General features: G+C 42.2%; 1 protein-coding gene across 2 annotated transcripts in view; it reads right to left on the minus strand.

The window, feature by feature from the left end:
* The window catches only part of prkcha (protein kinase C, eta, a), a 239013-nt gene that overhangs the window by 34041 nt on the left and 184059 nt on the right, over positions 1–20913 (minus strand). For both annotated transcript variants that reach the window (XR_007248298.2, XM_048538173.2), the window contains exon 12: positions 15740–15928. Coding sequence is in view for 1 of the 2 variants with exons in the window: in XM_048538173.2 (XP_048394130.2) it covers positions 15740–15928 (189 nt within the window). In the remaining variant the exon portion in view is untranslated. The remainder of the gene's footprint in view (positions 1–15739; positions 15929–20913) is intronic.

Consider the following 20913-nt stretch of genomic DNA (forward strand, 5'->3'; position numbering starts at 1 on the left):
ATCTCATAGATTTGAAAAAAAATCAGGAAGTCACAGCAATTGGTAGATACACTACTCCTTGTAGTGGTACTCAAATCTGCAGATCAGAGAAGTCCCAGGTGTTAAGATTGCTCTTAATAGAGAACCGTTGCACTGTAGCTAGCTTCAGAGTCCCTGAGATGAGAGATCGGGGGAGAGGCGAAATCGAACAGTTTGATAGAGAAGACTCAACATTAGGCTTGGATGGAATGCTTCATGAGCAAGATGTCTCGATGACACAGATTGCCCACACAATGAGTGGAGTTAGGTACTATCCACTGAACAGTGATACCTACAGAACTGCACTTTAATATGAGACAACACATGAAGGATGATGTGTTGCTGAGTATAGTAATGCTACTGACAGTAAATGCACATGTCTGCCAGCAGCAACACTGTATGTTGGCAATCACCATTGTCTCAGCATATGGATGAATGAAGACTTCAAACCTCCAAAACAGCAGGACTCTCCCTAATATTTAAACTGGTCCTTTGCCTGATGCACATTATAATTCACCACTGAAATTCCTTGCAAATTCCATTTATAATTGCCCTTAGCCTTGCCTTGTAACAGCAGATTCCAGTTATATGCCAGCCATTGCAGGAACATGGTTTAAACAAATGACACAAAGGAGTGCTGCTTGAGGACACCACCATAGATCATGGTGCATGAATTTATCTGATGTGATTTTGCAAATACCCTGTGTATAACTCATAGCTCCTTCTTCAGTCAATGGGACACTGGTGATTTCTGAAATATCTGGTGAATGTTTCTGGAAATAGTGTGTGATAAGATGGGGCCATAATTTGATGTGAAGGACTCCATATGGATGAAGTAGAGGCGCATTTGGTGAGATATAGTGACAGAACCTGCCAGGGCTCAGGGTGGAAAAAAAATGCTTGACACAAGTCAAACTTAGGTTAAAACAAATAGAAGATTCAGTGCAATGAACCTGATAGTTTTCAAAACATTTTTCATCATGGTTAAAAGAATTCTAATAATTAATTTATTCAATAAACTGTGCCACATTAATGCAACATTTTTCATTAATTTTTCACATTTTAAATTGAAAACAGGCTGCAGCCACATCGACAGTTTACACTTGGGGGTTTAAGTGTGAACGTGGAACATTTTCCCTCACTCATTCTCACCCACCCAAACACCTCAAATACCACTAACACAACAAGACTCTGCAATGCTCTAGCGCTCACTCAGGACAACTCACCACCTTTCTGCCACCTGCACCAGCAATAATAGCTGTCCCAACCATATTCATCCCTTTTGATTGCTTCCCTTCTCTCATTCCAGGAGAAAGCAAGCTCATGGTGGCGTGGAGAAAGCCTGACATTGGGCTCCTCACTCTCTACAAGAAGAGGCGCCTGGCTGTGACAGGCCCAAGCAACCAGCTGACTATGCCCAAAGCCTGGCCCTTGGATTTATTGTGACAGTAGCCCCTGCCAGAAGAAAAAGAGCAGAAATTTTGAGTTTTGAGAAATTCAGCAGGTCTGTGGTTAGAAAGCAGAGTTAACATTTCAGGTCCAGTGACACTTCTTCAGAACTTTTGACATTCTTCGCACCAATGTTGTATGTATTCTTTTAAATATTTTATCTCTGTGATATACAACATTCCTCAGATAGCTGCTTTCACTGCATACTGCGATCCACACTCAGTGCCCTGCACTGCCGTATTGCACGCTCTGGATCTCTCTCTCCATCAGCACCAACTCACGCTGGCTCACAGCTGCCCTGCCACCCAATTCTACGTCATTATCCGGCCCATTTCACATTCTAATTTTTTCTTTTCCTTTTAGGCACTAAGGAAGGCAAGGGGCAACAACTTAGAGAAAGCCACACCCCTCTGGAATCTTCCTCCTGTTCCTTTCCCTCTGACTCAACTTCCCTCTCCAAACCCACATCCTATCATGTATTTACTATTCTATCTGAGCTTCCATCCCCTGATGTTGAATGTATTCTTCATAACATGTTTCCATTGGCTCTGCTTTCTCTCCACAGATCCTGCCAGACTGGTTGAGATTTTCCAGCAATTTTTGTTTTTGATTTTGATTTCCAGCACCTGCAGTTCTTTGGTTTATTTGTCCCTGACAGAGACTGTCTCCCTTAACTTGACTCCCCTCATACTTGGAGCCATAGCCATTTGGGTGAAGTACATGTAGCGTGTTTGCCTTATACACAACAGGCACATGGTGCAGCTGTGGGATTGACATAGTATAGTGTATGTCCAGCAACATGTCCATCACCTTAACTGATCGCTGTTGACAACCAAGGCAAGCTGGCTGTCTTTGTGTCTGCATGAAAAGGTAATGCAAATCAGAAGTACTGTGAGTCTTTATAGCTCAAGCTGAGGGGCCAAAGTGTGAAAAGGTAGGGCAAGGCAAGGCAGGACTAGTCAGAGATGTAGTGAGTACCCAAGTAGGTGCAAAGTGAGTGAGCACTATGAAAACAAGTGCACCCTGATTGAGTCCGCGAGGTGGCTGCTTGTTGACGTGTGTAAAATGTTCTGGCAGCAACATTACAATGAAAGGTGTTGGTGCACTCCAAAGTGCAGCACTGAAGTGAAGAGTGCATTGTATTTAGATCAGTAATGTGCCATGTGGGTTCAGTGGCAATAGTAGCTTGGGGAAGTGATGGCCTAACAGTATTATTACTGCATTGCTCAATCTGAGACCTAGGTAATACTCTGGTAGACCTGGGTTCAAATCCCACTGTGGCAGATGTTGGAATTTCAATTTGATTAAAAATCTAGAATAAAGAGTCTAATGGTGACCATATAAATCTCCATGGCAGGAGATGTGGTTGGTCACTGTAAGTACAACACACCCTGAGATATTGGTAATGGTTATACAAGACTGGAAGAGGAAGCAGTGAGTTGGAGTCTCACCAGGTTGGAAAAAGGGACATTTTAGTCTCAACAGACAGAATCACCTCACAGCCAATCCTGAACGATTTACCCAGCCTACTCACCAATGCTGATGTCATTCACTGCCTGGGAAGAGTCTGCCCATTGTTTAGGTAAATGGATATTAATAAATAAAGAGGTAGTATAAAAGGTAGTTTTATCTTGAAGTGATTGGCATCCTTCGTTTATTGCTATCTGTGGACTTACAGCTGTATTTCAGTCACATATTACACTTACATTGCTCTAAGAAGTACTTAGGTTTATTTATTTGTCAAGCCATCAAACTGCTCTGCTGACAACAGACCTATCCACACAAAATAAGAACCCACTCTAAGCATCTGTTCCTGAAATCAAGGTTATGCTAGACGTTTACTTCAAAAATGAGTTCCATAGTAACTTGTCCTCCTGCACAGTGACAGTTTTACCATTCGGATGCATGAAGATGGATGAACAACTGTAAAAAGGTCTCGTGGAAAATAAACATTGATAACTAGCAACAATATATCATACCAAAAATTAAAACCAATTATTGATGTTAGCGAAATAGATTGTTAGCTTTGATCAATTCCCAATGATCAGATTCAGATTGTAATGATCGGAATAGACCATTAGAATTTAAGAAAGGAGAAATATGATTTGGAGAGTAATAAATCTGCAGATCTCTGAAAAATTGCACTCTGAAGGTCAGCAGCTCTAGATTTGTGATGGCCATGGTTGGACAGATAAATGAACATTCCAGTGAATAACATTCCTTTAGTATAAAATACATGTTGGGTAGCAGTAAGTTAATACTGCAGCATGACAGCACCAATAAAAAGTTACATGTTTTTGATCAATTACTCTGAAGAGCTCGAGGCATGATCAGGTCAGAGGTTACAGCTCTTTCTCTGCATGACAGTATACTTCTTAGAAGCCTCTTCACCCAGATTCATGTCTCTGCATCCAGTCTTCACCACAACTTGACAGCAACATTTGAAGTGTGACCTTTCACCCCTGCTGTTTGGCAAGAACACAGGCCACATCACCACCAAGGAGATGGCTTATCCTCAGTCACATGTCCTTCCATGGGCAAACAGGATGAACGCTCAGATCCAGGCGGATGGAGAGCCCAAACAATATCTGGAGGCACAGTGGCTGAATAGCCGCCTTCTGTTGTTAACAAATTAGATATTTGGGGCAGCACGGTGGCTCAGTGGTTAGCATTGCTGCCTCACAGTGCCAGGGGCCCGCGTTTGATTCCGCCCTCGGGCGATTGTCTGTGTGGCGTTTGTACATTCTCCCCGTGTCTGCGTGGATTTCCTTCATGTGCTCCAGTTTCATCCCACAGTCCTTAGATGTGCAGGCTAGGTGGATTGGCCATGCTAAATTGCCTATAGTGTCCAGGGATGCTTTGATAAGGCGGGAGGGTGCGGGGTGGCGGGGGGAGGTGGGATAGGTCTGGTGGGATTCTCTGAGGGTTAGTGTGAACTTGATAGGCCAAAGGGCCTGCTTCCACACTGTAGGGATTCTATGATTCTAGATATAATCACTGAATGATAATATGGCACTGTAATCAAAGCTGTGAGACAGAAGCTAGTTCTCACTGCATATTAGCTCTGCATTTAACTCTTGTGATCTTACCAATCTAACGCAGCTTCTCAGATCGTGTCTCCAGAATTAGTAATATGTAGCAACTACAAAATTGTTTCAAAATTGCACGCATGGGAAAGATAAGGAGCAGGATACCAAATATAAGTTGGGTTGATGGCATTGCACAAAAAGAGCAACTGTGCTTCCTGGATAAGCCCTGGGAAATGATACAACATTTTTTATATCTATACTTGGATGCGAGGAACACCCCTAAGATAATTGATATTTCATCTTCCTTCATGCAGCAATTCAACTATCCTCTATATTTGCCCTCAAATAGCAAATGAATGTGCAAAACCACAATTGCAGAAGTAGTTGGTAAATATCACAGCATGACTAGTGTATATGCCACAGCAGAGCTGCTAGTTCCTGCTAATTAGGGTGGTGTTACATGGTAATTTCGTTAAAAAAAGGGAAATGGCTATCAGGCTGTCTTATTGCATTGAAGGTGAATTTCTGCTTGAATAAGAAACCACGATTGGCCGTCTATCACAGTGTACAAAAATACAAGCTGCACTCAGCACAGCAAATGGACTGGGTGGGCAGGTACAGTACATCAGAACTGTGGATGGACCTTGAACAATGCAGGGAACAAATCATTACAAGACTGTAGAGATTGCTGGAAACCACACTGTGATGTGACAACAAAACTAAAAACAAGAGCTAGTTCTTTATGAGAGGTTAATCTCAATGACCAAAGTGAATCTGCATTGCAGGAACAAGTGAGAATCTGTTGGAAAGTTCTATTTCGCCTATTGTTGTGCAACTCTGGTGATTAAAAACTCAATGAAAAATAATGAATGTAAACAGGGAATGGTATTGTAAAATCCAGTGTAAACTGCACTTAATGCATCCCTTGTGTGCAAAAACATTTGCTGTAAAATGGTAACATTGAAAATCAATCAGTGGGTGCAATTAATAACCTTTCCAGAAGGCATTCTGGAAGGCCTACTGCTGAGGCTTTTAAAGATGCTTAATAATTTCTTAGTAACAAAGGCAAAGACACTGCCTGGAAGAGAAGATCCTGGATTGAAGCCATTGTCTCTGCTTAGTTATCTGATCTTAGCTGTGACAACCATCAGGTTATAACAAATAACTCAAGGAGGGGAGCTGATAATCAATCCTGTTTGTTATCTAGTGACTGGAGCATGGACATTGGGCGAAAAAAGTGTTGAAAAAAGTATTCTCCTGGATGCACAGTCCCAACTCACTAGTGAAGAGGGTATGAGGTAGTGACACGGTGCTGGCTTTGTCAGTCAGCTAAACTGGGGATTTTGGTTGTTTGACTAATTTTTTTTTCACTTTCATGATAATCCAAGGAAAAGTGGGGCTAGAAAAGGAAGAGTTAAAGTAAACCCGGGGGAGGTCAGTTTGGGGAACTCATAATGAAAAATAAAGAGATGACAGATAAACTGAACAGATATTTTGCATCAATTTTCACTGTAGAAGACTGAAGTAACATTCAGAAACAGGAATGATTCAGGGAAAGGAAAGGAGGGAGGAACTAAAGAAAAATACAACGGCTACAGAACTGTTATTTCGCAAATTGCTGGGGCTGTGTGCTGAGAAGACTCTGAAGCCTGGTGGAAGGATGAAAAAAAAGAGGCTAGTAAGATTGTTGATGCATTCATTCTAACTTTCCAAAATTCCCTAGTTTTGAACAAGCTTCTATTAAATTGGAAGATCGAAAATGTAACTCCTTCATTTAAAAAGCCAGAGATGCAAAAACCATTTTTTGGCATTCTTTGAGGAAGTAACATGTGCTGTGGATAAAGGGGATTTAGATTTCTGGGAGGCATTTGGTAAAGTGCCATGTTAAAGGTTATTGCAGAAAATAGTTCATTTTTCATGGGGTAACATATTGGCCTAGATTGAAGATTGGCTGGCTAACAGGAAAAAGAGAGTCGGCATAAATGAATCTGCCTGTTTGACAAGATGTAACGAGTGGTGCGCCACAGGGATTAGTGCTGAAGCTTCAAATTCTACAGTTTATATAAATAGCTTGGATGAAGGGGCTGAGATACAGTTATTACTAACACAAAGGTAGGTTTGAAAGTTGTGAACAGGATAACAGAGGCTATAAAGTGATATTGATAGATTAAATGGGTGAGCAAAGAACTGGCAAATTACCTAAATGGTGAGAAATTATCGAGGGATCTGGGGGCCTCTAGCGTATTATTCGCCATAGACCTGCAAGCAGGTCCAGCAAGTATTTAAGAAACTCATAGAATTGTTATCATTTATAGTGATGAGAATTGAATACAACGGTTGGGCAATAATGTGTCAGATATACAAGGTACCAGTGAGGCCATATCTAGAGTATTATTTCCAGTATTAATCTCCTTATTTAGGGAATGATGTAAATACATTGTAAGCCATTCAGAGGGCATTTCCTGACCTAGCACCTGGGTTGTTACATGAAGAAAGGTGGGAGAGGCTGAACATGTATCCACTGAAGTTTGGAGAAGAAAGACATTATATAATTGAGAAGTATAAAATCCTTAGGAACTTGGTAGCTTCGATGTTGAAAGGATGTTTTCTCTTGGGGGAGAATCTAGAACTAAAGGTCACCATCTAAAAACAAGGGGTCACTCAATTAAGACAGAGATGAGAATTAAGATTTTCTCACTAGGGTGTGAAACTTTGGAACTTTCTTCCTCAAAAGCAGTGCCCTTGAATATTTTGACACCAAGGTAGCTTCTTGGTAAGAAAATGGATGAGAAGCTAGCAGGAGGAGGTAGGAATGTGGGAGGGTAATGAGGGGCTGAGGCTACAAACAGATCAGCCATGAGCTTATTAAAAGGCGGAGCAGGCTTGGAGGATAAAATAGCCTCTTGGTCCTAGCTTCAATGTTCATATGTTGAATTCATCCTCACTAATCCACATATTGCAGATGAATCAGTATTAGCAGGAGTGACCATCACACAATACTGGTGGAGAAAATGTCCTGTTCTTGTATTGCAGATTCTCTCTATCATGCAGCACTGTTATGAATGTAATAGATTTCAAACATAATGAGAAACTCAAGACTGTGCATCCATGAGACACTGTGCGCTATCAATAGCAAATAACTGTATTCAACCCATGGCCCAGCAAATCCTCTATTCTACCATCACCATCAAGCCAGGAAATTAATCTTGTTTCAATGGAAAGTGCAGGAGGGCACACCAGGAGCAGCACCAGCCATACTTAAAAAATGCGATGTCAAGTTGGTGAGGTTACCAAACAGGACAATTTGCATGTCAAAGAGTGGCAACGGTATGCAGCAGACAGAACTAAGCAATTTCATACCAATGGATCAGATCTAAGCTCTGCTGTTCTGTGATATTAAGTCATCAATGGTGATGGACAATTAAACAACTAGAGAAGGAGATTCCAAAAATATCACTGTTCTCAATGATGGGGAAGTCAAGCACATCAGTGCAAAAGGTAAGGCTGAAGCATTTGCAATAGTCCTCACTCAGTGCTGAATGGATGATCCATCTCGGCCTCATCAAGAGATCCCTAGTATCACAATTACCAGCTTCCAATCAATCCAATTCACTCCAACTGGTAAGCTAAAAGTACTGGATACTGCAAAGGTTATGTACTTTGACAACAATATTACTGATGGCTTGTGCTCCAGAGCTTCTGCTCCCCAAGTGAAGCTCTTTCAGTACAGCTACAACATTGGCATTTACCTGAATTGCTCAAATGTGTCATCTACATAAAAGCAGGTCAAATATAACCTGTCTAATTACTGCTCCATCAGTCTACTCTGGACCACCTACAAAGTAATCACATGAAGCAGAGAATTGTTATTGTGCAGAAGGGGGCTGTTTGGCCCATTGTGTGCACTCTATCTATTTATCTAGAGTCAATCTCCTGTCTTTTCCCCATATCCCTGTGTACCATTATCCAAAAATATCCAAAACAAAAGATCTAATAACCTCTTGAATGTCTCAAATGAACCTGACTCCACCATTTTTTCAGGTATTGCATTCCATACCCAAAAATCTCATTGTTTGAAAGCATTTAATCACTGGGACCTGATCAAGTATACTCTAGAACAATGTGGGAATTGAGGGAAGAGATTGCCTAGTCCCTTGCTGGGATATTTACATCATCGATAGTCAGAAGTGAGGTGCCGGATGACTGGAGGTCAGGTAAATTTGTGCCACTATTTAAGAAAGTTGGCAAGGAAAAACAAGGGAACTATGGACTGGTGAGTCTGACATCTGTGTTGGGCAAGTTGTTGGAAGGAAGTCTGAGTGACAGCATTTATATGTATCTGAAAAGGCAGGGATTGATCAGAGATCATCTACGTGGCTTTGTTCTTGGGAAATCATGTCTCACTAACTTGATTGTGCTTTTTTGAAGAATGAAGAGGATTGATGAGGGCAGAGTAGTGGATGAGATCATATGGACTTCAGTAAGGTGTTCAACAAGGTTCCTCATAGTACACTGATTAGCAAGGTTAGATCACTTAGAATATGGGGAGAACAAAGCCATGTAGATGATCTCTGATCAATCTCTGCCTTTTCAGATATATATAAATGCTGTCACTCAGACTTCCTTCCAACAATTAGCCATTTGGATACAGTACTGGCTCAAAGGTAGAAGACAGAGGGTGGTGTTGGAGGGCTGCTTATCAGACTGGAGGCCTGTAACCAGTGGTGTGCCACAAGGATCACTGCTGGTTCCACTGATTTTTGACATTTATATAAATGATTTGGATGTGAACATAGGAGGTATCGTTAGTAAGTTTGCAGATGACACCAAAATTGGAGGTGTAATGGACAGCAAAGAGTACATCTGGTTCTTGATCAGATGGACCAATGGGCCAAGGAATGGCAGATGGGGATTAATTTAGATAAATGTGAGGTGCTGCATTTTGGAAAGGCAAATCAGGGCAGGATTTGCATATTTCATGGTCATGTCCTAGGGAATGCTGCTGAACAAACAAACCCTGCAGGTTTATAGTTCCTTGAAAGTAGAGTTGCAGGTAAATAGAATAATTAAGGCATTTGATATGTTTGATTTTACTGGTCATTACATTGAGTATAGTTAGTTGGGAGCTCATGTTGCGTTGTACAGGACATTGGTTTGGCCACTTTTGGAGCATCGTGTGCACTTCTGGTTTTCCTCCTATAGGAAGGGTGCTGTAAAACTGGAAAGGGTTCAAAAATATGTACAAGGATATTGCCAGGGTTGGAGACTTTGAGCAATAGGGAGAGGCTGAATAGGCTGGGGCCATTTTCTTTTGAGTGTCAGAGGCTGAGGGGGTGACCTTGCAGAAGTTTATAAAATCATGAGAAGTATGAATAGGGTAAATACGCAAGGTCTTTTCCTCAGGGTGGGGAGTCCAAAACTTGAGGGCTTAGGTTCAAAGTGAGAGGGGAAAGATTTAAAAGGGACATGAAGGGCAGCTTTTTCACACGGAGGATGGTGTGTGCATTGAGTGAGCTCCCAGATTCAATGGTGGATGGTGGTACAGTTACAGCATTTAAAAGGCATCTGAATGGGCATTTGAATAGGATGGGTTTGGAGGGATTTGCGCCAAATGCTGGCAAATGGGACAAGATTAATTTAGAATATCTGGTCGTCATGGACGAGTTGGGCCATTGAATATGTTTCCATGCTGTATATCTCTATGACTCTATGACCCACATCAGCCTTTGCCCATCACTTTAAACCTATGTCCTCTTGTTGTTTCTTTTACAAGTTGTAACTGCTTCACACTCTCTACTCTGTCAGCCTGCTCATGATATTTATATTAAGCAGATCTCTTCACAGCCGCCTTCTCTCCAGGGAGAACAGTTTCAACTTCTTCAATCTATCCTCACAGCTGAAATTTCTCAGACTTGAAACCATTCGAGGAAGTCGCTTCTACACTCTCTTCAATGCATTCACATCTTTCTTCTAAAACAGGACGTACAACTGTACTTCCAGTTGAGGCCTAATAAGTATATGGTAGAAAGTTCAATATCACCTCCTTGTTCTTGTACTCTATGCCCCTATTAATAAAATGGATAACACTGTCTGCTTTACTTACTGTTTTATCCACCTGCCCTGTCACAATGATCTGTTCACATATTCCCCCATGTCCTTCTGCTCCTGCTCCCCCTTTAAAATTTTACTCTCTATTTTACATTGCTTTTCACTGTTCTTCTGACAAAAGTGCATCACCTCACACACTTTTCTGTAATGAACATCATCTGCCTCCTATCTGCTTTTAGCAATAATCTGTCAATGTCCTTTCAGAGTTCCATGTTATCCTCTTCACTGTTTACAATTGTAGCATCATCTGCAAACTTGGAAATTGTCCTCTGCGCATCAAGACCCAGATCATTAATATATATCAAGATAATGGAAGGTGTCATCAACAGAGAAATCAAGACAGAACACAAGCAAATCCCCTTGACATGCAATAACATAATGGCTGATGGAACCCCCACGATCAACATCCGAGGTTACTGAAATAACTCCATAGAGGCAGTATCTGCCACCAAGGCGCCCTTTATTTACAGATGAACAGTCCTCGACGATAGTATTGCCTCATACAGAGTCAGGCACCAGACTTTAAGTACCTCAGGTTACCTCAGCTCCAATCAGGGAATTCATTAAAATCGCTACAGTTGCCATTGACCCTGAACTAGACCTGCCATATAATTGGGACTACAGAAGCACATCACAGAGGCTAGGAATTCTGCAGCGGGTACTCCACACCCATCTCCCCATAGCACATCCGTTACCTACAAGCCACAAGCAAAGGATGCGATGAAATGCTCCCCACTTGCCTGGACGAGTGCAGCTCCAACAAAATTCATGAAGTTTGACAACCTCCAAGTCAAAGAGTTTGCTTGATTGGCACCTCTTCCAGCACGTTCAATATTCAATGCTTTCAGCACATCTGCTCAGTAGCATCATGTGCACCATCTGCAAGGTGCACTGCTGTAACTCAGCCAGTCTCCTCCAAGAGCAACATTGAAACCAGTGACCACTACCATCTAGAAGGACAAGTACAGCAGATACATGGGAACACGACCACTGCAAGTTCTGCTCCAAGCTATTCATCATCCTGACTCGGAAACATATTGGCATGCCTTCACTGTCAATGGGTCAATATCATGGAACCCCCTTTTTAACTACACTGTAGCTGTATTTACACTCCAAGAACTACAGCAGTACCAGAAGGCAGCACACCATCAACTACTAAGGGCAGTCATGGATGAGTAATTAATTCTAGCTTGACCAGCAAAACTCACATTGAATAAATGATTAAAAACTACTGCCAGGTCAGGACTATGTCCAGTAGGAGGGAACCTAACCATCCTCCCTTGATATTCATCATTACTACTGCTGAATTCCTTGTGGTCAACATCTCAAGAATTACCACTGATCAGAAACTTAACTAACCAGTGATAAAAACATTATGGTTGCAAGACCAATTCAGATGCTACCAATTCTGCAGGTATAACACCTTTCAACTCCCTGATACCTGTCCAAGCTACAAATCAGGAGTGTAATCGAATACCCTCTAATTGCCTGGATTAGTGCAACTCTAACAATGCTCAAGAAGTTCCAATCCACCCAGGAGAAAGTGTACCACCTACCCGCATAAACATTCATTCTACCCTTCACTGGGACTCGCTAGCAACAGTGTGTGCCACTAAAATAGGCAGCGCAGCAATGTTTCAAACCTCCTTTGGAAGCACCTTTCAAAACAGTGACCTCTACCACTGAGAAAAGCAAGGCCAGCAGATACATGGGAACACCACCACTTGCAAGCTCTCCTCAAAGCTATATTGTCATTCCTTTACTACCTTGGGATCAAAACCCTGGAACTCCCTCCCTAATAACACTGCGGGTGTTCCTTCACTACTTGGGCTTCAGTTGTTGAAGGAGACAGCTCAAGCACAACGGGGTCAGCACCAAATGCAGGCCTCGTCAGCAATGCTGAACGAGTAAAAGTATACTGAATATCTAAACAGGATTCTGGTCCTGACAAGCGAGGGCAAGTTTTTGGGCATTTTTGTAGATAAAATGGAAGTCTTAATAGAGCATGTTGCAACATAGTTACTCAGAACCAAAACTACTCAACCTCAGGGCATCAACAGATGATTCATGGAAAAGATTGGATTTTATACACTATGTAGATAAATTATCTTCCTGACCTATCTAACGGAAATGTGCTATGAAGTGATATTTGCAATGTACATGATTGGACCATAACGATAACAGTTTATCTATGGTATCATTGGCAAAATAGCAGGGCAACATCTCCGTGCAGATTCTGTAGCTGGACCTTTTGAACTTCCTTTCTGTCTCATTACAGTTGCTACAAACCAAAAATATGCTTTGTTAAACTTCAATGTGCTAAGAGTAATAGTAAATTAAATTTGAAAATAATACAAAGAAACTAATGTAAAAATAAATACAAGAGGCTGATGTGAAATGCCCAAAATTTATGTTCTGTGGGGATAAGAGGCATCAACAAATGATAAGCACTTAAATTCTGTCACAGCTGAAAGTCTCCACTAATAGTCTATGAAAACTAGAGGCAAAAGATTCTGGTATATGTACAAGTTAGTTTTTCCTCTTTTCTCAAATGATACCGAAGCATTTAAATATTAAAGATAGCAATGAAGGGACAAAATAAACTCAGAATTCAAGTTTAAATGGCACTCCCTGTTACACCAGCATTCTTAGCTTGAGACGAAAAACAAAAAATGACTGATCGCTTATTTCTGTATCATATTATGTTGTGGTACTTTGTCTCTTTCACTTATTTAGGCTCTTTACCCTCCCTGCTGACCATCTTAGTCTCAATGCTGTTCTAAGACCATCTACTGATGTGCACAACAGATGTGAGGATAACTTGTTCTCGGTTCAATTTTCCTGAGGAATGTGACGAAGAATACAATGTGTAAAACACTAATGCTGCACTGGGTTAAAGTCCTGTACTGCTGGGGTACTTTCCTGAACAGTCATTTAAATGATCATAGTGCTGTCTGCTACAAGGCATGAGGTAAGGAATTTTTTACCTTTATTAGGGCCAGTTTCAGAATGGAAAGAATTACAATAGAATCGCTACCTTTCATTTAGTTGGTAGATTTATCTATTGATAAGAAAAACAATGCAAAATAACATCCAGTACAGCACTACGACAAATATATTACAAAATGTCAGATCCACTTCCGAGCCTGCGCTGAATCACAAGAAAAAGCTACCCCTGCATTTATGTCATACCTCAGGATGCCTTAAAGCACTTTGTAAGCTCGGAAATAGTTTGAAGTCTAGCCATTTTTATAATGGAAGAAATGCAGCAGCCAACTTTTGCACAGATATCAGGAAGCAACATCACTGACAGTGCAGCAGGTCCCTCAGCACTGGACTGAGAGTCACAGCTGAATTAAGTCAGGTCATCAAACAAGGGTGCTCGAACTGGGGTCAGCCTTTTGAAACCAGCGAGGACCACCTTGCTCAACAGTTTAGGCTAATGATCGATTGGAACTTCTATCCAAAACAGCTGTCAATAAAGTCACAAATGATATTGTTTATGAGTGTGAAAAAGTTAACAATTCCCTCATCATCCTGTTTGAACTGTCAACAGCTTTTGTTATGGTTGACCACAGCATTCTGCTCAAACATTTCCCCACTCTTATGCAATTGGCTGGAACTGCTCTTGACAGGTTCCATATCTACCTTTTGAGTCTTAGCTACAGTTTAATTTACAAAGGCTTCTCTTCCTCTTTCTGCACCATGGTATCCATTGATGGTCAATCCTTGTCCCATCCTATTCCTCATCTACACAGTGCTCCTCAGTGATATCATTCACAAACCATGTTAGTTTTCACCTAAATGCTGATGATGGCCAGCTCTACCTCACCATCAACCATTGTGATTCTTCTACTGTTGCTAAGTCATCATGCTTTAATCTTACAGCCAATCTTGGATCAGAATATCTTTTCTCCGAGCGAAGACTGAAGCCATTTGTTTGGGTCCTGCTCCATGCTCTGTTCCTGAGCTACTGACTCCATCCTTCTGTCCAGCTACTGTCAGTGGCTAAATCAGGCTGGCAACATTAAAGTTACGTTCAATCCCAAAATGCGATTCCGAATACATTCTTGCATTATTACTAAGTGCACAGTTTCTAATACTGCCTGGCTTCACCTTTGTCTCAACTTATTTGCTGCTGAAAGCTTCATTCATACCTTTGTTACCATGAGATCTGACTATTCCAACCCACTCCTGGCTTGTCTTCCACATTCTACACACTCAACTGGAGCTTGATCAAAACTCTGTTTACCCATGTCCCATTTTGAACCTGGTTCACTCAGTACTCACTCACAAATCAACTCCTAGATAAGCAACATTTTAATTTTAACATATTCATCCTTGTTTTTCAATGTCATCCTTACTTTCCCCAATGCTATCTAGTTAATTTGCTCCAAAACAACGACCCTCTGAGATCTCTGTCCAGCTCTAATTCTAATCTTATGAGCATTCTGATATTCAAGGAAGAGATAGATACATTTTTTTTGTTTTAAAGTCAACAAGGGGTATGAAGAGAAAGCAGGAAAATGGCATTGAGACAGAAGATCATATTGAATAGTGGAGCAGACTCAAAGGACCAAATGGCCTACTTCTGTCCCTTGTTTACATGTTTCTATTCTCATTTTTAATTTCGCCAAAGACTATACCAAGGTCTGGAATTCTCTACCTACATCCTTTGCCTCACTCTTCCCCTTCAAAATAACTCTTTATAGTTGATCTCTTTGAGCAAGCTTTTGACTTGATGTTTCTTAATGAGGACTAGTGCCATACTTTGTTTTATAATGCTGCTTTGAAGTGTCTTGATTTATTTTCTGATGTTAAAGCTGCTATAAAAATACATTTATGGATATGAGGCAAGAGTAGAAACATACAGACTGCTGACATCCACTGTCAGTTAATAGCTTCAGGACAGAAGGGAATCAAGTATAGCAAACAGTTCCTCAGAGCCATAACAGTCAGTAGCATGTAGAAATGGCATTTGCTAAATGAGCCTCAGGGAGACGGTTAATACTGCATGCACAATTCTAGGGCTATTTCAAGATCAGAAATATTAATTCCATTCCTGTCGAGACAACTTTGCTCTTGGGTATTGACTGAGCATCGAGCAAAGGGCTAGGGAATGAATCTTCACTTACTGCTTTCAGGATGGCCATTGCACGTTCACTTAGCCAGACAGGGTAAAGGACCTCATCGTTCAGAATGGACTCAAACAGATCGTCTTCATTCTCAGCTTCAAACGGTGGCTGTCCGCACAGCATCTCGTACAACAGCACCCCAAGAGCCCACCAGTCCACTGAGCAGCCATACTGCAATTCCTGCAAAATCTGCCCAGAAACAAAAGTCCTGTCAATCCAACAAGTTATCCATGGGAAATTTCAGTATCGTATAAATGTTTGGTTCATGTCTAAAAGGGTAGGAGACCGTTAAAGAAAAGCACAGGGTGAGTACTCAGAAAGACTACTCCTCTGTCATTTGCTCCCACTGTGCCACTTCCATTTGCCTCATCTTGCTCAGCTGTACTATGCAATAACTAAATGTGTTTAACAAACCTTTCACTGTGTCCCATGTGCTACCTAGGAAAGAGTTTGTTAGTTCAACAAGGCATGAAACACACAACAGCTCCAAAATTATGTTTCAAATAAACAGATGCTAGGTGCTGAGTTATAACATTAATTATTTGACTGAATAAGCACTCATTACGGTATACCATGCCCTTTAAGCATGCTTTTGAAGGAACTATCTTAGGCTGAATGATAGAGTGATGACGGCTCATAATTATGTCTAGGGTGCCAGGCAGCTTGGTACAGTCTGCCTGGAACAGCTAAAGGAAAATGTAAGTATCTAAAAAGATAAGTAAACCATTTGACAAGTAAAAATTCAGGTAGAAGCAGTTGTTTTCATTAACAGAACCTCTCCATGCCAGTGGATAATTACAATACTTAAAGGACAAAAAGTACAGGGCCGTGGATGAAAGTCAGGGGAGGTGGACTATTTTACAGCTTTTGCAAAGAACTGGCACAGACACAATTGACCAAATGGCCTTGTGATTGCAGGTGGCGTCTGATTTTTGCAATATACAAATGGAAGGAATTGTAAAGTTCTGACATGACTTCACCAACTTGAATTGGGTTACCTGTTGAATCATTATTGAGCTGCTCTGAATGTTCAGGGAGGTAGAGAGGGAGGTGGTTGGATGTGACAATGCAACAACAATAATTTGCCTTTGTTTTAGCACCTTGCACATAGTAATATATTGCAGGAGCCTCAGATTCACAAGACCATAATGGAACCAAACTGGACACCAAGCCACATAAGGATAGGTGAAGCTGAGATGTTTTAGGGAGCTCAATTTGACTGGATTGTGGGTAATGGTGGAGGGACGGAGGGATGGCACTGCCCTCCCACCTCAGAAGAGTAGTCATCTTGAATCAACCCATGTTGAACAAGGCCTGCCCGCAGCCCTGAGTATTCCAGGCAGCCTATAAAACGTGAGTTGATACACTGAGGAGCTGGAGAAACACAGCAGAAATTGCAGCATCAGAGGAGCAAGAAGGTCAATGTCTCGAGCCTAGACCCTTCATCAGGAGGGAGTCCTGATGTTCATTAGTCCTGATGAAGGGTCTAGGCCTAAAATGTCAACTCTCCTGTTCCTCTGATGCTGCCTGATCTATTGTGTTCCTCCGGCTCCCATTGCATTGGCTCTGACTCCAGCATCTGCAGTTCTTGCTATCTATAAAAGCCGAAGGCAGATGGGCATCACTTGTTACTGAAGTGAGCTGCACCCTCAGGAACTACTGGGTAAGCTGATGGTTAGCAGCTTTAGCATTCCATGCAACACCAGCACTGAGGAGTGAAGCAGTCCCCTCAGGAGAAAAGTGCGTGGTTCCTGAAATCAGCCGGGTTGGCCTTTGAGACAGGGAATGATCAGGAAGTAGGTTAGGATGGAACAGTGAGAAGGAAAAACATTGGAATGGGATTGTTGCTGAGGTGCTCCAATGTGTCGAGGGTACCCTACCCCTCCATTCAAAGGTTGTTGGCCCCCATTCACCAAGGCAGGGTTAATTCCAGCCTTCCCAATCTCATCTGCCTTCTACTGGCCACTGTACAGCGACAGCAGAGGACAACTGAGGAGCTTCAATGGGCAATAAATGCCCGTAAGGGCTTCAACAGGCCTGAGGGTGAGTGGCCGGTCGCCCTTTTACTCCAACTATAAAGTTCTATAGTGTGGCAACTTTGCAGCCCCTCCCTCCCCAGTATTATTTGTACTGGGTTGGGGGTGGGCAGAAAGGTGGTCAATCAACATAATTTTGGCCACTCTCCCACCTCTAACCAAGAAGGCCATGAAATCCATCCATCGCCAGGAGTATCTTAAATAAGGAGAGAGGTATCAGGCAAAGGAGTTAAAGGGGAGAATCTCCAAAACTCAGGGACTCAGCAACTCAGAGCATGGTCACCAAGGGTGGATGTATTCAAATCATGATGTGCATGAGGCCAGTATAAAAGAAAAGGCTAAGAGGATTGAAGGGAGGAGGAGATTTAAAAACAAGGTGAATTTTAAAACCAAGCCCAGCGTCAATGTAAGTAAAAACATAGAGGATGATGGGTGAATGAACCTGAATGTGGATCAGTGCACAGACAACAGAGTTTCGATGACCTTACATTTATGAAGGATTGAAGATGGAAGGCTGGTCAGGAGTGTTTTAGAGTAATAGTATAGAGGTAACAAAGATGAGGAGTTTGGCAGCAGTAGAGCTCAGACATGGGCAGTGTCAGGCAATGTTATGAGAAGAAATAGCCATTGTGCAAATATGTGGCCAGAAGCTTCATGTCAGGGTCAAATACGACAATGAAATTCCAAACAGTTTGGGTCAGCCTCAGACACACAGCATCATAGTGGACACTGATTGGAATGGAATCAATGGTTAAAGAGTTTGTGGTGAGGCCCAGCATCATAGAGGCCTTTATGATGACTGGAAGCTTTGCACTGGCCAAGCTGTGTCAGACCACACATTCAAATGCTAAACCACAATAACTTAGAACCAGACAAATACAATAAAAGAAGTCTACTCATTTGATGGACGGGAGTTGCAATTCAGTCTATATTTGATGATGTTCTCTTCTCCTAAATATCTATAAAGGCCCTACATGAAAAAAATTGAACCATAGTAACCTAAGTCTGAAAGGACAAGTTTCAAAGAACAATATTGTTCACAAAATTCAGCAGAAACTGGCAATAAAATAGTGGTCTTTATCAGAAAGCAAAGTCCTTCTGATGCCATGCGGACTGTTTTCTTTAAGCTAAAATTTTTTAAACCTGCTGCAGTTGGGGAGTGTTTGATGGTGACTGTGCAAGAGATATTTTAAAGCATTCCATTGTGCAATATTTGAATTCTGACCTCTTACCCGAGTACAACTTCCACCAAAGCAAAAACTCTGAGCACAGCTTTACAGTGAGGAGCTTGATTGTTTGCATATCTTAACTGATGTGAAGTGAGACTGTGAGAATTTAAAATGAATCCAATATCTTTGTACATCTGAACCTTTACAGTTAATCAGATAAAGGAAGTTACCAATGACCATATTTTCATTATGTAGAGCAGATAGTTTGCAGTGGAATGTTACATGAACCTAATGTGGCTGTAATAATGCATTATTGCCAATTAAGGTGGTTTGGAACCTTGGGGCTGAATTTTACCATGTTTTGGAAAATTGTCATTTTTGTCATGTTTGGTGAAGAGTTTCTCTGCATTAGTGGGTGTTCGCTTGGAAGCATCCCAAACTCACCTCATTAACTACATACCACACCCCTGACACCCCTCTTGTCCAATGCTAGCCCGATTCTCTCACTCACTATAGCCAGAGGCACTCACCACCGGAATCCCAGGATATACTGTCATCCCTGGTGCCAGCACCAAATTTAAAAAGCCATTGTGCACCGAGTCAAGCATCTGCAGTTGGAGACGCCCTCCATGTTTACCGAAATTTCACTTGGTTTATGACTGAGAAAGGGTAGGTGTCACCTCACCATGTGGATGGAGGGGGCTGGAGGTCTTGATGGATGGGGACATGCAGAGGAGAACTGTTCTCTTCCCAGAGGAGACCATACTACCAAACCCTGCCAAAATGGTGTGAGGTTGCCACCAAGGTCAGTACGGTCTCCATGCACTGGAGGAAGGCCCAGCAGTGCAGGAAGTAGATGCCACACTGCCAAGTTAACTGTCACCTTCTTCTCTCTGCTACCTCAGACTCCCTGAATCTCTGCTACTGCACCCACCTCCTGCTACATCTTCTCTCTCTCTCGCCACTCCAAGTGCCCGCATACTACTAACCCTGTATAGTCTCCGTGCTGCCTTCTCACTCACTCAGGACAGTTCACAACCTTTCCTCCACCCCCACAATTAACAACTGTGCGTACATCTCTTCTCAATCCCTCCCTTTCTCTCATTATAGGAGAAAATGGCCAATAACAGGGCTGAAGGGTCCAGGTTGGGTGATAGGATGCCAGATATTCATCTCTTCACTTCCTTCCTGGAGAGTATCTTGGCAGGGCCAGTGAAGACCAGGACCACTCCTGCTAAAACTTCCATGTCCCAGCACCCTGTAAGAAGCATTCCTTATTGTTGTGCTATTTTCCCATTACTGCCAGACGCCTTTACTGTTAAAAATGCCACAACTTCTACCACTTGGCTGTGACATTTCCTTTTCTTTAGTGTTCTACAGGCATCGGTAGCATGTCCGTCATATCTGCTAACAAGACACCGACCCACCAAGGCATGCCCTCTGCCACTGCTAAAGAAGGGAACACTGATGCCTCAGTGGAAGTGTCAATATGGCTGCCTCCTGCACCCCAGTCTTCTGCACCAGCTCAGATACTCACACCTCAATGGGTTTTCTACCTAAATTAAAGTAGGGAGCATCAACTGGTGAGTAGTTCACTGCCACATCTTCGCAACTGGCCAAGGAAGAAACATTTCAGGCTGCTGGTACTCGGAGTTCTTCCTGTGAACAGGCACCAGTTCAGCCTCAGGCATGCAAGGACCCAAGGTGTGGGCACAAGTAGATATCGGAGCAACAGGCAGATTTCTCAGTGCACTGGGTAACCTAACACAAAGTAGTGCAGGATTGCTGCATTGTGATGGGATCCTGCCATCTCAACTGTGAGTGGCTCTGGCTGCCTCCACAAACAGGTTGGTAGCTGTCACGGACAACCAGGTCCAGCAGTCTCGTTGTATGCTGAGCATATGCACAGACCTGCACTCCATTTCTCCAGCCACTAGTGCTCTGCACCCAAAGCAAGGCAACAGGGGGA

This window comes from Stegostoma tigrinum, chromosome 10 (genome assembly GCF_030684315.1).
Source record: "Stegostoma tigrinum isolate sSteTig4 chromosome 10, sSteTig4.hap1, whole genome shotgun sequence".
Classification (NCBI taxonomy): domain Eukaryota; kingdom Metazoa; phylum Chordata; class Chondrichthyes; order Orectolobiformes; family Stegostomatidae; genus Stegostoma; species Stegostoma tigrinum.